The 21,204-nt window shown below is 44.0% G+C and overlaps 1 protein-coding gene and 1 long non-coding RNA gene across 5 annotated transcripts in view; one reads left to right on the top strand and one right to left on the bottom strand.

The window, feature by feature from the left end:
* Positions 1-19,455, bottom strand: part of LOC135983399 (protein phosphatase 1 regulatory subunit 12B-like) — a 58,221-nt gene extending 38,766 nt beyond the window's left edge. The window contains exons 1-6 of one of the 4 annotated variants that reach the window (XM_065595051.1): positions 18,678-19,455; positions 14,508-14,667; positions 9,134-9,208; positions 6,804-6,883; positions 6,248-6,393; positions 2,013-2,125 (exon numbers count right to left, since the gene is read on the bottom strand). In XM_065595051.1, coding sequence (XP_065451123.1) covers positions 2,013-2,125; positions 6,248-6,393; positions 6,804-6,883; positions 9,134-9,157 — 363 coding nt within the window. In that variant the 5' untranslated portion in view covers positions 9,158-9,208; positions 14,508-14,667; positions 18,678-19,455. Of the gene's footprint in view, positions 1-2,012; positions 2,126-6,247; positions 6,394-6,803; positions 6,884-9,133; positions 9,274-14,507; positions 14,668-17,899; positions 18,028-18,677 lie in introns of those variants that run through there. The other 3 variants (XM_065595052.1, XM_065595053.1, XM_065595050.1) reach the window with 3 other exon arrangements.
* LOC135983403 (uncharacterized) lies at positions 6,360-9,286 on the top strand. Its single transcript, XR_010601017.1, has 3 exons — positions 6,360-6,498; positions 6,884-6,989; positions 9,155-9,286. It is a non-coding gene; the product is annotated as an uncharacterized LOC135983403 (long non-coding RNA).
* Positions 19,456-21,204: the final 1,749 nt, after the last annotated feature.

Genomic DNA, 21,204 nt, shown 5'->3' with positions numbered 1-21,204 from the left:
TAGGATGGGTCCAAGATCTCCTGCTGTCTCTGTCTGAGCCAACCCCCTACATGGAAGCGATGGCTTGTCTGGACATCAGAATCAACCAATGAGAAGGTAAATTCTGGCTCTGTTGGCCGTACTGGTGGATTAATGCTTCAATTCATCTATGGAATAGAGGACTAATCCCTTCTCCTCAAGGGTTGTTTCTTCTTCTGTTGTTGAGGTGTCCCTCAGGAGAACCAGAAAGGAGAGGAAACAGAGGACAAGGTAAGGTGAAAATATCCTCAAAAGAGGTAAAAGTTTCAGTCCCTCCCAGAACACGAGGTGTCCCAGTGTTTGGGACTGATGGTGCTCAGCGGATCCTTCTGGGAACAAGTCAGTACAGTTGAAGAGGAGTCTATCCTAGAGCTCCCAGTCAGTGCTGGCAGGTGCCGATCCTTTGGCTTTCAAGTTGTGAGCCAGAGCCAATACCGATAAGACTTTTCTACTTCACACCTTACCCTCGTGGTCAGGAGGTTTAGGCAGACCTGAGTCTTTAGGATCAACACGAGGACTCACCTGACTCTGTCCAAGTCAGGGAGGGATCCTTCTTTTAGAAGCAAATGTGGAAAAGGATCTATGAAAGTGCCCCTAACTCTCCTAAGAGGCCTGAGGCAATGATTACTCTGACTTAACGGCCATGGCCTCTGCCTCGGAGCTCATGCTCAGAGGGGCACTGCCTGCAGACCGAGGCCTATGTACCAGAGGGTTCACCTGCCAGGCTCTGACTGGGTCTCATGACTTTCTCCATGAGGTACTTCCTCAGTTGAAACCCTTGTCGCCTCTCAGGTTTGGGGAGGGAAGCAGAGGCAGATGCTGCACTTAGCGGAGATGTGAGCCTCCCCAAGACACTAAAGGCAGCACTAGCCATCATCGCTGACTGAGATGGGGTAGGGGCAAGAGACATTTCTTAAATCCCAGGACTCTAGACATGGTCCTTCAGAGGGGAGTGAAAAGAAATTGAGAGGGGAGGCCCCAAGGCGGGAGCAGAGCGCAGGGGGACTAAACTATGCTAATTAAAAGACTGAAAACACTAGAAACTATACACTAGGATATTTACAGGTAGGAAAACAGTGCAAAGGTGGCTCTGGACATAGGATTCCGACTCAGGCTGGGCAACAGTAAGAATAAACAGGTTGGCCTGCACCTCTCCTTATACCATTGATACTGAGCACAAAGAACACCAGGGCCCAAAAATGGACCAACAGACACTACTTGCAAATTCTCCAGTCTCGGGCATGTATGGAATACACATAGGGACCACACTCATGGCTCCTGCTAGCCATGTGGATTTAGAGTCAGAAGAGGTTTATGTCTAATCTCTGTAGCTATAGAGAGCTTCACTCGAGGGAGAGGGGGGAGAATATCATTGCCAGAGAAATGACAAGCAGTCTCACCTCTACCTCATTAGTGTAGCATCACAGCTCATACAGTGCCATCAAGAATGGGGCAGGTTATGTAACCTGGATGGATCTTCAGGCTATGTGCTTCAATACCAATTGCATTGTTGTCACATTGCCATGAAGGGCAAAAACAGGAATTTTACCAGTCGCTTCCATAAGGACAGTTTCAATGGAGTTCTCTCTGTTGCAGTATTTTCTGCTGAAAGGAACTAGGGGAACAGATGTAGACAAAACTGCTTCTGTCACCAAACAGGCAGTGGGGTCCTTCCTGGCTAGAGAACCAGGAGTACTTGTTAAGCAGTAACGTGTTGTTGTTGTTGTTTTTTTAAATGGCCCAACTTATTTCAGAGGGTGCATAATGGAAAGAGAGCACACCAGACAAAATTAGCCCTATTTGTGCATGTCCCAGACTATTATGCCATTAACTGTGCCTCTTTGTTAAATCAGAGAGAGAATAGTATCTGATTGTAAATCTTGCAACCTCTCTGAACACCAGTTTAAGAAAATCTATTCTCCAGTGCACCCAATTGTTTTAAAGTAACAATGGAATGCACAGTTGGACTCTAAGTCAATCCCCAATTCACTTACTTTTCTGGCAGGAGCTGCGGTGAAGGAGTTATGTTCTGGTGGTGGTATTTGCTCAGTGACGCTAGTCCTGGGTTCATGACCAGAATGGTTGGCAAAGGACTCTTTCTTTCTCTCTACAATTTTAGAGAAGGGGAGGAAAAACAAGGTGTTTGAATGTTGCATTTATAAACCACTTTCCCTTTACCACTGTGATGTGCAAATAAGCAGACCCAGAGCCTGTGTAATAACAGAACATTCTAGTTCCCCACACTCAGAATAAAGGGAAGCATCCCTAAGTCTACTCATTGAACAAAAGGTATTTCTGCCCAGTCCTAAAACACCTCTGCACTAATGGTTACAGCTGAAGCATGCTTTTACAGAGCCATCTATTTCACACCCAGCAGGTAAACTGCCCTTTCTTTCCTGAGAGCGTTTGAGGCCAGATAACAGGCTTCATTCATTAGATTTCCTTTAACTGAGCATTCTTGCCAGACATATGGGTTTGAGAACTAGACTAAAGTATTCCTGCAATGCCGAAATATACGGACATTTCTGTGTACAGCTGGGACTAGCTGATCACTCTGGAGATAGTCAAGAATAAACTAACCCAAAACAGCCAGATCCTGTGGCTACCTAGTTGCTCCATTCTACAAGCTCAAGCTTCCACCATTAATGCTTTTTGATTTCTATTCAAGACAGATGCCTCTACCCCTACAATATAGCATTCGGTTCCAAACACCTTGTTACCTAAGAACATGGGAGGCACATATCGTAGGCTGGGGAAGGCTATGCCTCCCCAAACAGCCCTGCGTGGCCTCACCCACTCTCCACCCCAAGGCCCCCTCCTGCTTGCTGCTGCCCCTTTGGCCCCAGCCCAGGCAGGCTGCTCCTTTTTGAGGAAGTCTGCTGGGACTGGGACTGGGGCTAGGGCGGCCAGCCTGCGGCTGGGACTTGGGGCAGGCTAGGCGGGCGCTGTGCCGCCTGGAGCTTCAGGGCTGGGGGTGCTGGGCCTGCAGCGCCCAGGTGGGGGCTGCCAGTGCTGGGGCCGCCCACCTGGCACAGTTTGTCTTGCACTTGTTTTATCTTTCAGTAGCAGTTTGAAGCAGACTAGTACACAAAGATACAGTGCAGCACTTTTTGTGCACTGCTGTTTGCTCCTCAGGGACTGGGGAACTTCTCAATTTCACTTGGCTGCCTTCACTCACTTTGAGCAAATCAGAAAGCTGAGCAGAGAGAGGGCTCTAAACTCCTGTAAGAGTTGTAAGAAATAAGGCCAAGACAAAAAACTCTGGGCTCTTTTGCCTTCTCAAGTTTTCATACCAGAGACAGCAATTAAAACACATCTGTGTTTTACATATGGGAAAGCTACTTTACACCAAGAGTTGCCAAAATAGGTCTGCTCTGACTTCAGTTTAACTTCAATTCCATGTTTGTATAAGGTTCATCCATACTGTTTCTGAAGCTGATACACTATGACACACCACTTCCTGCAGCAAAACCACTCCTTATAGGCAGGCTTGGAAGGATTGATTACATTTTTTTAAATCGGTAAATGTCAGTAAACATCGATTTCACTGTACACACAAACAACAATTTTTTCCCTCAATAATCCAAATTTACAGATAGGCAAAGCTAAGAAAAATGCTGCTTGGGAACTTACTAGTTTGATTTAAGGCTATTTACTGTACTTTGTATATTTTGACATGCAATGTTAACAAATTTGCTTTAATGGCTATAAAGCTTTAATTTTTTGAATCTTAATGTCTGTCATTAAGTAATTGTCTGATAACCCCATAATTTCCCACAGCTGAAAATTTAATTTGAAAATAAAAAATGTGAATACCTCATAATTGTGAAACTGAAAATTTAAAATGGATAAAAATAAAAAATGCTTAAAAACAGATATTATCCCTCAAAATTATAAAAAAAATAAGTCATTCTGCCAAGCTTACTTGTTGGTGTTTCATTTAAGCCCCTGCTTTGCTTGCAAGACCTGAGATTACAAGACAAAGTTGCTGCCTATTAAAACTCTATTTTAATTAGAAGAGCAACTACACATGGACTAAAATCCATATGACATTCATTTTATTTACATACCAAAAGACTTAATTTTAAAAAAATGTTTAATCTTGGTCATTAACATACATAGACAAAGACTTTTTTTTTTTAAACTGCCAGTTCTGCCAAGATCAGCCTAGATGCTTCGGTCCCTTTAACTCATCATCCATCTTCAAGTTTGTCCAATCAGAGCCCAAGTGATAGTTCTTTCGCTGCCAGACAGAAGCCAGGCTGTGCTTCCATAGCTGTTTGACAGTTTTGTAGTGCTCACTGGAGTAAAGATTTATTGATTAGCACACTAAGGAAATAGACCGAGTAAGGTGCAGTTATAACCCATAGCCACACTAACTCTTGATCAATATTCTTCTTCCTTGTCTAGTGAAAAAAACGGCAAATATATTGATAAACTAAGTACCATTATCATCCAATGAAATGCTGTTTTGTAGCTTTCTAAAGTCATTGTTTAGAACAACCGGGATCCTAACAGTCTTACATCTATAGAACACTAGGGGGGAGACTTGTTTTCTGTTTTTATTCTGGGGATGAAAGCTAAACAGTGTCACAGGAATCTGTGGTCAGCCCCTCTTTGCAGAGATATGGGTAAATCAGGAAGCAGAGACCTAAATATGGTCACTTGAACAACATGTGCACCACACCCCCCCTGACTAGGTTCCTAACTGAAGCCATAGAGACGTTATGAAGAAACCAGGAGCTTGGAACTCCAGCAGTTAGCAGCAGCATCCAAAGTCTGAGAGTACATTATGTACTTAGTGAATCCATTATTTTTCAACAGACTGAAACCTTTATACACCAAGATCAGAAAAAGCTTTCCCTGCTCCCATGTGGTGATGGAGTATTTAAATGTCACAGGAAATAAGTTTCCATTTCCTACGGTTTATTTTTCCCGAAAACACATTTTTAGTCCTTTATCTAGAACAGCAGCAAGTGGCTTTTACTGAGCAGCATTAAAATGAGTTAACTAGAAGACCAACTTCTAGACACACCTTCATTCAGTTCATTATATTCAAGGTACAATAGGAGTACTATTTTCTCCACACATTGAACTGGTTACTCAAAACCTCTCATTCACCAAAATTTTTACCTTTAATGGGGAATATAAGCAAGTAAGGCTGGAAACTAACGAGAGCCCCGTGTTATTCTCAAACATGAAATAACCACGAAATAAAACAAAAAGCGATGTATAAAATGAAAAAAAAAATCAAAAGCTTCTAATCAGCCAGGAGAGAGTCAGTAGCCAATGGCAGCACCCATGAGCACAAATGGTGAGCTAACCGGATCAATTCCACCAGACAGAGTGCACTCAGCCAATGGCAGGTCCCGTACAGGTCACATGCGTGCTGAGCAGGTGGGGGTCAGCAGGAGGATTTGGCGGCTGTACAAAGAGTGTGGAGGGGAAGGGGATGGAGGAGGGGGTGAGGGGTGTGTGAGGAGGCAGGGCTGATAAAACAAAAACACAAAATTCCCCCCCAAAAAATGAAAAAAAAATTCTAAAAACAAAGTTTCACGGGGGTCTAACGACTGCCCATCCCAAAGTTAGCGTTGTCTAGTGGGGAAGGCCATCCAAAAATTTAAAGCATTTTAACATTTAAGCTGAGGAAAAGGCACCGTTTATATAAGACCTACATAACATTTTGTGTTGTCCTGATGCAGAGCTGATGGAGAACATAAATTAAAACCTACCCCCAGATCTTTACTGACACTTATGCTGATCTATGAGCCAGTAAACAAAAAGGAAAATGTCCTGTTTGCCTTCAGTGCTTGAAACAACAACGCTGGTTTGAAACATTTGGCAAGATGAAAGTTTTCGTCCCTCTAAAAGGGTCTTGCAAAGTTGTATTAAATGAAAGGATGGGGCAAGGACTATTAAATTTGCTTTCTAGCCATTCTAATTTTGGGTATTGAGATCAAATTCTAATTTCTCACCTACGAAGTATTCATCTGTTTTAAAATAAATTTAGGGTCAATAAAGTCAGGTCTTCCATTTTTTAAAAGATGTCTCACTATACAGTTATCCACCATATGCTATACCAGTCCATGTGATTTACTTAGCAGCTCATCTCATCTGAAGAAACATTTTTAAAATGCATTTAGCCTTTGAAAAAACAGTGAGTGGGACTCCCTAGCTGAGGCCTCATATCTTAATTAACTAAAATCTCAGATGTTGCATTATGCATTACCTGCCTCCTTTTCAGCATCTGATTCTGAAGCCTCATCCTCTTCGGCTTCCTCCTCTTCCTCAGAGCTGGAACTGCTCGATTCCTTGTTCTCCTCTTCTGGTTCCCGGGACTTCAGAGTGTCTTCTTCATAAAGAATCTTCTCTTTGCTGAGACAAATAGGAGTTTTTAAGATGTGCCAACAGGGGGGAAATCAGCTATTTGTGACCTTTACTCTTAAGGAACCTGCAGATAAGTCACTACATCTAGAACAGGTAAGCACACAAGTATCTCTTACACACTTCTGCTCCCCAGTGTTTCCTACCCAGTACATTTGCTATTGGTGAAATTCCCGATCCTGCATTCCCCATGCTGGCAGGGGCAGCTCCACTCACCCTGGGGAGATGTGGACTAGAGTGCCTTATGTTACTCCAGGGCAAACCCTCTAGCTGTACTAAAAGGTTTCAAATGAGATCATCAAGTCCTCAGCCAGAGGCTGGAGATAGCTACACAGGGAAGACAGGAGTGTGGGAGACTGTAGAAAAGACAAAAGCTACACCAGCTATTTTGTGGGTCTTACTTTTTGAAGAGTCCACTTTGCAGTTTGCCATTCATGTCAGCTTCAATTAGCTTGTTTCTCGTCTCCTTCCCACTGCACAGCTGTCAAAAGGTGGAAGAAGAAGGGGAAGGTCATGTTTGAACAGGCATCAGCAGCACGAGCAGCTCGTTATCAGTCTGAAGTCATCCCAAACCTTATTTTGAGGAAGTAGGTGTTTTTCCTTGTTAAGTGCTTTGTCGTTGCTCAATTTGACAGGCAAATACACATCTATAAGCGCACCGCATCATGGCCAGGAATAGCTATAACAGCATAAGGTAGATACCAGGTACATTGTTACACTCAAGTGTCATTTCATGGGAAATTCCATGGAAATCAGCAACAGTGCTGACGGAGGGGAGTCCCCTTTGACCCTAAGGGTCAGATACTTGCTCCAGATGTACTGCCCTGTTCTTTCAAGCACATGCACAGAATTGGGGTGGGGGAGAGGGGAGGTTGTCATCAAGTGTCAATTCCTGCAGTGATGGAAGTGTTTTGGCCAACTGGTTCAGGAAATCTCGTCACCAGTGATTCCACTGGGGATGGATAAACCAGCAGCAGCACGGTAATAGTCAGGGTAACTCCCAGGAGCTATAAGCATGTTTTTAGGTAGAGCAGAAAGAGACTAATTCTAGCGCTGTCGTGCATTTTGAGGATCATTCTGAGCCTGAAAATCCCACTAAAAATCCCTCAGCCGGGCACTCATGTTCTTCAAGTGAACGTATCCTGGAATCCCAAAATTGTAAATACTGCAGTGCAGGGTTTATAGGATTGGAAAACATTGCGGGACCCCAGGATTGGATGCCTTAAGCTAACAGAATACTCAAGGCAGTGCTATAAGGGGAGGTTGACTGGGGTAGCTAGGTCTGTTCAGCAGAGAACTTCTCCTCTCCTTCGCTTCTTCTCCACACTGCCCAAGGTAAGTTACAAGTTCTTCCTCTGCTGATAGAGGCCCAGAATCCCTCTGGACAGGTAAGAAGCAGAAACATACTCGCATCTTTGAATGCACAAAAACTAACAGACATAGGCTCAGGGAAGCCTTTCATGACTTGAAATAAGGAGCTTCTCCTATGAGCTCTGAGTGCCTCATTTAGCCTAAGGTTAGGTGAGAATACAGAAGACATCCCACCATTTTTCCTGGTCCCGCCTGAAAGAAATATGGCCAGATTCATTAAGAAATTTGTGTATGGCCAGCTCATGCATGCTATAGCAGTTTTGTATGCTATATGCAAGAGAATTTGTAGGTGTATTTTGATTTTTTTTTTTAAATTAGGAGTGCAGTTTTCTGCATTAGGCTGGTTCACACTTCCTGGGAAAAAGCCTAAAGAACCCTGTTTACATATTAGTTTATCAATTCCCCTAATTTGCTGAGAAGTTGGCTCACATTTAAAACAGTTTTGAACAAAAAAAAAAAAAGGGATGCAACGGGGGACTGCTGGGCCACTGTGTTGCAGCCAGAATTCTGAGTTCTACCTCTCTCACTGCCCTATTCCTCAAAGCTGTAAGTACTGGTATCACCACGTTTTCATAGCTAACGTTTTCTCTCTAGCAACACCGCTTTAATTCCACTGTGCATCTGGCTGGATTTTTTGTTGTTGTTTTTTTGTTTTGTTTTGTTGCTTGCTTGGATCTTGGTGACATCAATGAATAAGTGGCAAGTCTGAGATGGACTAGGAAGGAGTGCAACTCCAGGCCAATGCTGCAATATGAGGATCAATTTTCCTTTGATCAAGACCCACCGTTTTTGCTATCAGCTTGCTACCCACACCACCTTAACCAAAGGCTTCCACCACATCACAAGATGACATACTATTTAGTGTGGGTTTGAAATTACTAAACTTCTCCCAATGTTGGGGTTCACATAGTTATAATTACTTCTCCCTCCCTCAGTCTTGCTCTTCTAAAAGACAATACAGGAACAAATATACCAGTTCAGAATAAAGCAGGACACAGTGTTTGAATCACCTTCCTTTACGTGAAGTTATAGTAACCATAAGCCTTCCTTAGTTGCTATATAAGTACCTCCCAGAAACAAGAGATTTAGGGACAATGGTAAATCTAAAGATTAACTGTACAGCTACACTCAATATCTAGAATTCCAGATGTTGATAAATCATTGACCCTCTTGCTACAGCTGAGTTGCTAGCAAACGGGTTCTGGAACTTTAAGTATGCCATTACATTTAATGTCTCCCAATTATCTAAAAAATGATGGCACGTAGTTTCATGCTTCCACTGAGACATCATATATATGTTAGATTATCCATGCAGAGATAGCTACTTAGAAAGCAAGAAAGAGGTCAGCCAAAAACTCACCACATTCTGTTTTTTCTGCAGCATCTCCAAGTGCTCAACCAGTCCCTCATCAGCCACATCAAATGGTGTCTGGCCCTGATGACATGGGCAATTAGAAAACAGAGGCACCATCCAAGCTTCATTAATACGTCAGAAGTGTTCTTTACCAGTGGATAAAAGAACTGAACTCCCTGCCACAGTATGCATTCAGGAGATCCCCACCTTCAGAGACCTGCTTGGACCTCCAACTGCCAGCTGACATATGGAATGAGATGGCAGAGAAGACAGCCCTCGTGTCATTCTGACATAGTCACTTAATTCCTAGACCAGGACTGGCCAAAAGCAGAGGCTGCAGTTTTATAATGCAACCCATGTCCAGACTCACCTTTATTACAAGTGCAGCTCAGAGAGAATGAGATCCCATGCTCCAACTCAGCAGCAGGAGCTATTGCATTTGGGTCACGTGCTCTCCAAAAATTGCACATCTACATTAAGGATGAGGGTGACCTCAACCTGCCCTATTCATTAGTGCACCCTTCTAAGCTCCTGGCAATTTGCCAATGCAGCCATCAACAGGACAAAGTTGAGGGGTCTCTGTCCTGAACGGTTACTCAAATATAAAATAACTAGGAAGGCCACTTTGGGATGTAATGAAAGAGACCTCCAACACTGTCATTTTAATTAAAATACTCAGCCACCTTATTAATCACATTAATAATGAAACCTGATGGCTGTTGATTAAATGAAGACTGACAGGCCACAGCTCCTGGCCAGGGAATTTACAACCCATAGCCAGATCACTAAAGATATTATGACCCACTTAACTTTCAAAGGGATTGTTTGCAGAGCAATAAGACAGTAGAACCTTGCTAATTTGCAGCGGTTACTGAGACAACCATTGAGGATTACAGAATTTTGCAAATTAGGTCCCAACCCGGCAAACAGAATTGTGGTGGCAGGGGTCTGTCCATGTGGTTCTCTTTGCCAGATCAGGCCTTAGATGAATGATCATACAAACAAAAATAAACAGAATGAATCACAAGTGTAATTTTTCAAATCAATTTCCACTGCAAGCAGATGTTACTCTATTCCTCATTTATGCAAGAAGGAAAATGCCACACTCAGCCAGACACTTAAAAAAAATAATTTGTTCTCTCAGCCGCCTAAGCCTCCTGCCTGGATTCATTCACTGATGTCGCTCTAGCAGGTATAGTCTCAATCCACTGCCAAAGAAGTGGCCATCATTCCAGCTGATTGCAGCTGGTAGGACAGTGCACAGGGAGACTCATGGTTGCCATAACAAGCCATGCAAAACCTTACAGATTAGAAGTCCCAACATCCTGAATTGCACCTAGTGCACAAAAGAGAAGTAGTATAATCTGTGCATGAGCCACTACGTGAACAGTTTAAGGAGGAAAATCTTGGAAGGACTACACACAAAATTGGCCTTGAAACAAAAGCATATTTTGGCAATGCAGGGAGACTGGGGGAAACTGGGAGGCTTGGGAGAGGTCCAGCCACTGTGCATCACTACCCCAGTACCTCTAAGAAGAAGCCTGCATTTGGAAGGGAAGGCCAGATGGGATCTCTGCAGTGTGAAGATGTTTGGCAGAGAAGGAGCCAAACGAAGACCCAATAAGTTTTGGGTAGAGAAGTCCCAGTAATGGCTTCTAAGAAAAAGCTGGTTGCCCTTCACTACAGTCTAGAGATGAGTCTAGTGCTGGTTCTGCCAAAGAGCATAACTGAAATTCCCCAGACTGACAGGCCAGTGGAGGCAGGACTACCAGAGAGGGATTGGAGCAAGGATTTCACTGCCTGTGACTGACAGCTAATGAACAAGACAACCCACAAATCAGCATTACAAGACATGCATCTTAATAGACTGGGATCTGTGCAGTAAAAGCAAATCCTGGTGCAAGCCAGACACTTTGGGAACACCTCCACCATGTATACCATTGTCTGACTTTCCCCCTCACCTGTCTAGCTGATCATTGCAGATGCCATGAAACACTGGCATCCAGTCAAGACCTTTATGTGGAGGTTTTTGAAAAACAGGTGTCCATAGTTGAGATCCTAAGGGACTGTCAAGAGTGCCAAAGTGACTGAGAAGCACAAGACCTACTGCCTTTTAACAACACTAAGCACCCACCAGCCTAAACATTTAGGGAGGTCACAGCAGGGCTCTACGCATTGAGACGCTTGCCACTGTTCTTTGATTATTTGTATTTTGGGGATTCCACCATCACCTTCAAGAATACCCACATCACCACAGCAACCTTCCCGAAGGCAGAGGTGCACTGGACAGAGAATGAGCACCCGTGTGCCATTCCAAACTGCCACCACTGATCAGAGGCAGAGCATGCTGCCTTTATAGCACTGTCATTCGAGGCAGCATTGGGATTTTGACATTTCTGCTGCTTTTAAACTGCTGTGTTACAGTGCTAACTAACTATAGTATTGTTAAATGGCTCACATAGCAGTTTCCTTGTGAAAGCTCAGCTCAGCTGAAACATGTGCTTTTCGATCAGGTGCTGACTTTTTAAGCTAATTTTCCAGCTGGAGAAAGTGGGGAAACAAGGCTGTTAAGAGACTTGCTCAAGGTCAAGGAGCAATTCTGTGTCTCATCAAGAGGTTTGCTAGCTCCTGGCTCTCTGCCCTTGGTGTAAGTCACTAGAGTTTAGATTTGAGCTCAAAGGTGGTCATAAAATATCAAAGGGTAAGAGCCCAGATTAGCTCAGTTTTATTTTCTGAAATAGCTAGAAGCGAGGGGAAGTTCTCCACAAGAGGTATAAGCACCATTCGCAACAGTGACTATTGGAAAGTGCGGCCACCTCATTACTGGACTGTGTGCAAAACACTGCTAAGGACAGACATGACAAGGCACCATTATTTTTACAGTGGTTGAGCCCAAGGGCCCCGATCAGGGCCCCATTGTATCATTAGGCGCTATACAAAGAGCAAAGACAGTCCCTGCCTCAAAGAGCTTACAATCCAAGTATAAGACAAGAGCCATCAGGTGCATAGGGATGGTGGAGCACAAGGAAACACTGAGATGGTTATGAAGAGCTGGATAAAACCAGCAGTCTGAGCACACCAACTGCCTAACCACAACTGAGTGTCTTATAGTCATCACACTGGAGGAGAGTTTTCAGAGGGGATGTGAGCCTGGACAATGGAGCAGCCTTGTGGGAGTTTACAAGGTGCTCCTCCATAGCACAAGAGGTGGCATGGGACAAAGCACACATGTGAATGTTGGAAAACGCCTTCCTGGATAAAACCTCACTAAGTTCCACTTGCCCAAGTACATTACTAGGCTGCTCAGGGGTTGCTTCTTTTACACTCACAGGCCTATCAGAGGAGCCACTCAGCTTCAGCTCAGCAGCAGTCCAAGTGGAACCTCTCCATTACAGAAACTGCAAGCAGCACTAAGGGCTCGTCTACATTGCCAAGTTGTTGACAAAACTGTCATCTTTCACGGGTACTTAAAAAAGCCCCCCCCCCCCCCCCCCCGAAAGACAAAAGTTTTGACGCGACAAGTGGCAGTGTGAACGCGGCTCCTGCCGACAAAGCGAATGCCGCTCACGGGCTGGAAGTATTTTGTCGGCAAAAGTGCTGACAAACAGCGTTTACACACACCGACGTTTAGCAACAAGGCTGTGTCAACACAGCCTTGTCGCTAAAAGCTGCGTGGTGTAGACAAGTCCTAAGCGGAATGTGGGTGTTAAGAGAGGACTGGCTAGTGTTTTTTTCCCTAGGCCGACAAGTTCAAACAACAATTTTGCATGACTAATTTAACTTATTTAGCATATCTATAGGAAAGTGTGTGACAGGGGCTTAAGTTACGGGGCACCAATAGTTACATGCAAAAAGCAGTAAAACTTAATATCACATAACTGGTACATCACTGTACCATTGACTGGCAGTCATTAGTTTCCTGCAAATAATTAGTTACACTTCAACCCAGAGTTTCCAGGCAAAACACATTTTGGTACAGAGACTGCAATCACTTTTATCCTGCAATAACATTTAACCTGCAACTCCCAACCCTGCATAGTCAAGAATTAAGCTACATTATATTACCATATATATTACATTATATTACCTACAGAAGTGCTACATTATATTACCGTCTATACTTGTTCATAAGCCAAACATTTTTGGTAAAAGAATGACATATTGAAGAGCGGGGGTCATCTTATAAACGGGTCTACACCAAAATGTGATGATTTTAAACTCTATGGAATCATTGAATTGAATATCTAATACATTGTCATTTTGTTTACCTGGAAAGTCTGCAGGCATGGAGCCCCACAGCTCCCTGTAGCAGTGGTTCACCGTTTTCAGTCAATGGGAGCTGTGGGAAGTGGTGCACCACTTCCTGCAGCTCCCAATGGCTGGGAACGGCGAACCATGACCATAGGGAGCTGAGGGGCTTTGTGCCTGCAGATGCTCCAGGTAAACAAAACGTTGTAACCCGCCAGCAGCTTACCCTCATGGACCGGGAGCCAAAGTTCGCCAACCCCTGAAATATAGAGTTGGCTTATGAAAGGATCATACAGTTTTTGCTATTTTTACCTAACCATCTTGGGGGGTCGGCTTATAAACAAATGGGCTAATGAATGAGTACATACGGTACTTTGTATTACTATAGCACCTAGAAGCCTCAATCATGGACTAGGATCCCACTGTGCTAGGCGCATAAAAAACAGAGCAAGACGACAGTCCCTGCCCTGGAGAGCATACAATCTACATGTGGATGGATGCAGACAGACGGCAAAGTACAAGGAAGCCATGAGACAGTGTTGTCTAAATATACAAGACAGAGACAGGGTGGGGGATGGGGTAGAACACACCAGCAAAGTCAACAATGTGATGGTGGCAAATGTCACATAGTTCCATATTTTTTCTTCTTCTTTTGGGTGGGTTTACTTGGGAGGGGGATCAGCTACATGGAACGAAGGGAGGGTGAGGGTAAGAGGAGCAGGTGAAGAGACTGAATTAGAGGGAGTGGGAAGGTTGGAGTAAACAGCCAATCAGCACAGGGCAGAGGACATCTGAAAACATTTGATGAGAATGTCCCCAGATCCCTGCTGTGGTTGCTTCTGCTCCTACAGGCTGGAGTCTGGTTGGCTCCTCTCTGCAATTCTCCCCTAAGGTCACATGGCAAGGGGAAGGAGAGGCACACGCCTTATTTCAATTTCAGGCTAAGAAATACCCCGAGGCACCCAGAGCTTTGGATGGGCATCTTTTGGGGTGCATGTTTATAAATGGAACAGCTGAGATTGAAAGGCAGTTAGGTGCCTAACAAACCCCACCCTCAACTACAGCACTAGGAGCGCCCCATTCCACAACAGAACCGGATGCAAGGCATTGACCAATGTAAAGGAGTCATTACCTCATGACTTCAGAGTAGCCCTTGGCTGCAGCTACATACAGAGCAGTAGCACCTGATCGAGGTTGCTTTATATCCTCAAGCTTCCCACTGTTTAGCCAGTGCCGTGTATCCTGCAGCATCTGTTGCTCTTCCTCTTTCCTTGCCAAGTCCAGGTCCACCCCTGTGGGAGCAGATCGCAGATGGAAAAACAAAATCAAACCAAAACTCACCTGTACTAGTGTGTCAATTTAAAATGGAATAATTTTAACAAAATTTTTGGCCGTTTTGCAAGTTCACTAATAGCATTTCCTAGGATGTAGGAGAACTACTGAACCACCCTCAACAGAAATAAATTCACTGAGATTCATAATACTTAAAATTGAGAGGCTCATTCACAAGCCAGCCCACAATTAATTACTAGGTAAAGCATGAATTGTTATGGGTGCAAGAATTGAGTCCTCAAAAATGCAGACCTAGCTTGAAAAAAGTCAAGCACAGCCTAAAGAACAGTCTAACAAACTGAATTAAACATGAACGTACATTTAATCTATTGTGTACAGCTGATGAGATGCACCTCAGACACCTCTTGCAAGGTTAAAATACCCAAAAAACTATTGATAAATGAGCTTATTAACAGTCCATTCCTGCATGCCCAAAACTCACTGAAGTCAATGTGTTGTATTGCAAAGAAACAGGTGATGCATTTAAGTGACCACAGAAATGCGAGCATGCATGTTGGTGTGCGCCCACATGGAAGGGAACAAGATTCATCACATTCCTATAATAATGGAGCCACTGATCCTGCCCCAAAGATCACTTAGGAACAAAACAGCCAACACAACGTCTAAGTTGCATATGTGGGTTAAGGCTAGAGTCATTCCAGTACACAAACTACTCCAGCACCAACATCGTTAGTAAGCTATGCAACAACGAAGCAGAGTGAAATGGCTCTCGTTTCCAAGGGAACGCAGTAAAACTCAGAAAAGTCTACATTTTCCATAGAAACTCCTGGCAAACCTTCTAGGCAGGCTTTCAAGTTTCTTCCTTGAGCAAGGCTTGAAAATTCCAGTCTCCCAGACGCCAATATCAAGTAGGAAACGGTCTCTGAGCATAAGGGCCCAGTTCCATTAATTACTACAGACTTTAAACTTCCATTTTTAAAAGTTAAGGCTCTAACCCTTATAGCAGCAGAGAATACCTTCCAAAAAGGAAGGACTACAATGGTGCCTTCCCAAGTCTGCAGATAAGCCAGGTTAGTATGTTTATTGCTGTTTAAAACTTCGCCATCTTACACTGGTGCAAGCTTCCACTGGAGACGTGCGGAACATGCTTAGCCACACCAGCGCAAAGATAGCCAGTCTAGTCAGTGCCTTGTAGAGGGAACACTTAGGCCTTGTGTGCCCTAGGAGGTTATACATCATCATTAGGGCCCTACCAAATTCACAGTCCATTCTGGTCACTTTCACGGCCAGAGGGTTTTAAAATTGGTCAATTTCACGATTTCAGATGTTTACACCTGAAATTTCATGGTTTTGTAACCCTGAGGGTCCCGCCCAAAATGGAATCATGGAGGGGATTGCAAAGTTGTTGTAGTGGGGTCCCAAGATTGCCACCTTCACTTCTGTGCTGGGTTCAGAGCTGGGCTTTGAAGGCAGCACCCTCCCAGCTTCCTGCAGATAGAGGAGATTCCCAGAGGTGGAGGTGAGTAGGATCTCCCCCATGCTGCTGGGAGCACCCCAGGCAGGGGCTCCTAGCTGCTAGTCCATGCCAGGGACAGATTAAGGCAGGGGCTCCTGGCCAATTTGTGGGCCCCCAGGAAAAACAGGTGCCACAGCCCTGGCAGAAGCCCCTACCAGGTCGCCCTGACCCCCGGCAGGAGCAGCAGGGGAAGAAGCCCCGAGCCGGGGTGCCATGAACCCCAGCTGCAGCCGCAGGGCTGAAGCCTCGAGCCCGGGCAGCCCTGAGCCCCAGCTGGAGCGGGGGTGGGGGAGAGAGAGGGTGGAAGCCCAGAGACCACGCTGCCCTGGCTGGAGCTGCTGAGGCGGGAAGGGGGGTGGGGGAGGTGGAAAACCCGAGCCCACACTACTCCGCCTGGAGTGGCAGAGGAAGCCCCCAGCCCGGGCTGCCCCGAGCCCTGGCTGAAGCTGCAGGGCTGAAGCCCAGAGCCCGGGGTGCCCCAGCTGCAGCCACTGGGAGCAAAAGCCCCAGCCCAGCAGAAGCCGCTACGGGAGGAAGACCCGAGCTTGGCGCCTGGTGCTGTGGGTGGAACCGCTGGGGTGTGGGGGAACAGAAGCCCAGAGCCCAGCTCCTGGGCTGCTGCAGTACAGAAGTGAGGGCAGACCACTCATTTCTGTGCCGCCTCTGGAGGTGGGTCTGATCTCCCCACCAAGAGCGGCCATGCAAAGGAAGGACAACTCCTGACCCTCCCCAGTGCAGCCGGAATAGCAGCTAGGAACCCAGGGTTCCCAGCAGCAGGGGAAATCAGATTTCACAGGGAAGGGCTGATTTCATGGTCCATGACACGATTTTCACGGCCTTGAAATTGGTAGGGCCCTAATCATCGTAACTAGCACCAATGCTTTTCATTGTTGTAAACAGCAGCTTGCACCAGTGCAGCTTACCTTGCTTTGAATCTGGCACAAACCGCTCAGACATAAGACGCTTTTTAAAACAGTGTAGCTGCTAAAAAAAACCCAGTATAGACAAGACCTTTGTGGTTCCCAGTGGAGAAAAATATCAAATGCAAATCCAAGTTGCAATAGTTTTTCTTGTTAGGAATAACATGATGGCAATATTATAACAGACCTCAGTGAAGTTAGGACTTCACAGATACCAACTGGCTGGATAAATATCAATTAGCTGGTTTAAAAAAAAAATCTTTTATTCAAATTGGATTTGTATTTAAATATATTTTTATTTTTAAAAATAAACATAATATAAGTTGTCATTATTTCAACTTCAATTTTAAGGCCTAAATTATTAAAATAATTTTTAAAGAAAAAATATTCAAACAGTACTATTGCAGCCAATGTTTTAAATAAAGTCAAACCACCGAACTTGAAGTCACTGGCTAAGCACCTACAGCCAGAGTTTGTCAAAGTGCTAAACCAGCTTTTGACAAGAGTAGCCTCGTCTGCACGTACAGAGAATATTTTCATCATTTCAGTTTATTCAACTAGTTCAGTTCAATGACTAATTCATTCAGAGTTGAGAAACCAATTGGGAGTTGAAAAAGCAGGAAAAATACCCCTTTCAATCAATGGATAAAAATCATGTGAGAGGATGGTATTTACTATTTCTAAAATCTTGCAGGACATGGTGACCAGACACAATCAGTTCGATTCATTAACAACAGATAGTACTTCTGTTTAATAAATCAGCATTAAATGCAAAACATGTTATGGGAAACTTACTTTTTTCCTATGTATCCAGAACTTTAAGGTATTTTAATAAAGACAATTTTAAAATGTTGTTGGTGCATTTAATTGAATTCCAATCTCCATCCAAATGCAGCTTGACAAATCACGAGTAAAAAAATAATCTAGTAAAGAAATGAGTCACCATTTTCTAACAAAAAATGTTAAGAATCTGAATAAATGTAAGCTTTATAATTGCTTAAATGTGTATAAATAATATAGTGTATCATCCTGGTTAGTAAAAAGTACCAAATTTAGCATAAAGGCTATTTTAGTTGCAAATCAACATGTTTTAATGGCTATCAACCAATGAGAATCAACCTTTGATTAGAAAAGTAACTCAAAAGTACAAGTGCAACACAAGATTAAAACAAATCATTTAAATCAAAATTTTGTGGCTGATGATTTTAAATCAGTGATTTAAGTCACTGATTTAAATCAATCCACTCTGGATATCAGAGACTTGAATTTAACTTCATCTGAGAGTAAAGAGATCCTGTATGAGGCATTATCATTTTCAACCATTTGGTATTTTGCCTGCTTTGCACAAGCCCTTTTACAGAGGATGCAGAATGGAAACAAAGTATTAGTAATTTGTGAACTAGATCACAGCGTGTTTTGTACAATTATTCTAATGCCAGGCCATCAAAGTAAAATTGTTCTGCTACTCCTTGGGCCAGATTTCAGTTTCATCAAAACATCTAGTACATCCAGTTTCCTTATAAAGCCCCTAGAAGGCCCAAAGGAAGCATGTTCAAGTACACAGCTGGCTTACCTTGTTTCTTTACTTGCTCCAGAAGCAGGTCCTTCATGGCTGCTTCCTCTGCAAGGTCAGATGGGACTTCACCTTCACTGTTCACAGCAGCCACGTTGGCTCCATGGCTGAGCAAGTATCTATACAGAGTAGACCCATACTGATGTATCAGACTGTTACCAGAATTGAAATTCATATATGACTGAACAGCAGAAGAGTATCTAGTTTTCTGATACAAGTGAGGTCCCAAATGAGACTGCTCTGTAAGCCTCTTAATTGAGAGTTTAGAACTCCTGCTGCTCCTCCATAGCAGCCCATGCAGACAGTTGATATACTCCCATTCCTATACAGCCAGTTAAAATGCCTCGATTTCATGTATGAACATGGTCATGCTTGCGCTTTTAAAGGAGTTTTGAAGTAACAAAGAACCAAACAAGACTGATCTTCATTATGTTCTTCCACTTCCCTTTTTATAAGTGAATCAAAAGTTCATACAAGAGCAGGCAATTCCTCCTTCAGCCTGCATGTCATTAAAGAATGTGACAGACTAGCAACGTTCTCGGTTAAAGGTCTTACAGGTTAGGGATGTTGCCTGCCCAGAACTGGGCCCGAGATGGCAAACAGGGGGTTTGTCGCCCGGTGTGCTTGGCACCAATAAAGACACCGAGGGGAGAAAGCAAGCCAAGTTTATTTCAGAGCTCTGAAATGGCACTAGGAGACCAGCATGTCTCAAATCAAGTGCAACAAATACAAACAACTTTTACCTTTTATACTTCAAACTGTTTACAGACATCTCTTTGTCTGGCTGTTCCCCCTTACCCTTCCCTTCCGGACAACTGTTACAATAAACTCTACATAAGCTTGTGAGAAAACTTTCTCAGTCTTTGCGACCTTGGATTAGACGCCTGCAAACTAACTACCCCTCCTTTCCCTCACTTCTTATCTCTATTATTTCTGCTAGTGTGAGTGAAACTGCAGCCATCTGTTAAAAAGCTGACATTACATTTCTGCTTCAGCCTACTTCAGAGCATGTAAGCAGTTAGCACAGAAGTAGGTGAGAGTTCCCAAGATGGCGTCACTGTGGTTCAGGTAGGCCCAGAGCAAAAGAGCTTCATCGGCACTTTTGGCCTTCCGCTCTCCCGAGTTACCTGGTAGCTATACCTAGTGGACCCCAACACAGGTATAACCCTAAGTACTCAGTGGAGAGCTCTGTCCTGTGACAAAGTTACAATATGATAGAAAAACCTAATTCACACACATTTAGAAATAGACTGAACAAGGCCTATAACATGGAGCCGGCAAATGTGACGTTATTGACATAAACTGGGACCATATAGATCATTGTTGCAACCAAAGTCCTGTAGTGGCACCCAAATCTTGTATAAAGGGGGTCAAATGGGGTGTCTAGGACAAGGTTATGGTTTACTGGTTATGATTATGCTGTCTATATGTGTGTATCAGTTTTGTAGTCGAAGTTATGAATATTGGCTCTATACTGTCTGTATGGCAAACTTATGCTATGCTTCTGGGTGACATCCCAGACAAGCTGAGATTAGCTCTGCCTAGCCTGCTTGATGGCCCATTAAGGACCATCAGCTATACAATGGACCCATTGAGAGAAGGCAGATACGCCTTGTACCTCAGCAAAGTATGCAGGGACTGGCCCATGTGACTCCAGACTCCATGTTGCTGTAATTTAAGAACAAAGAGGTGTTCTTACACCTGGAAAAGACTATATAAGGCTGATGCCTGATCTCCATCTTGTCTTCAATCCTGCTTCTTACCTCTGGAGGAACTTTGCTACAAGCTGAAGCTGTGAACAAAGGACTGAGGACCCATCCCAGCTGGGGATGTATTCCAGAGACTTGATTTGAACCTGCAGTTTATTCCATCGCTGCTGCAAGCCTGAACCAAGAACTTTGCCATTACTGTATGTAATTGATTCCATTTAACCAATTCTAACTCTCATCTCTATCTTTTTCCTTTTATGAATAAACCTTTAGATTTTAGATTCTAAAGGATTGGCAATAGCGTGATTTGTGGGTAAGGTCTGACTTGTACATTGACCTGGGTCTGGGGCTTGGTCCTTTGGGATCAGGAGAACCTTTTTCTTTTACGGGGGTATTGGTTTTTATAACTATTTGTCCCCATAACGTGTGGCACTGGTGGTAATACTGGGAAACTGGAGTGTCTAAGGAGATTGCTTGTGAGACTTGCGGTTAGCCAGTGGGGGAGACCGAAGTCTTAGTCTGGCTGGTTTGGTTTGCCTTAGAGGTGGAAAAACCCCAGCCTTGGGTTGTAACTGCCCTATTTGAGCAATTTGTCCTGAGTTGGCACTCTCAGTTGGGTTCCGCCAGAACCGCATTGTCACAGTGGCGTAGTCGTGCTTGGATCCACAGAACCAGGTCAATTAAGCTTTGGGTCAGAACCCCACGCTATCCAAATTTGAATTTTGGGATTGAGAGTTTTGTTGGTTAAAGAGCTGCTGCAATGGCTGAGCAAAGAGCATATGAGGGACTTGGGAAAAAAGCCCTGGAAAATTTGTGTT

Source organism: Chrysemys picta, chromosome 4 (assembly GCF_011386835.1).
Source record: "Chrysemys picta bellii isolate R12L10 chromosome 4, ASM1138683v2, whole genome shotgun sequence".
Lineage (NCBI taxonomy): Eukaryota > Metazoa > Chordata > Testudines > Emydidae > Chrysemys > Chrysemys picta.
Note: the sequence above shows the minus strand (reverse complement) of the source record. Positions and strands in the feature narration are given on the sequence as shown.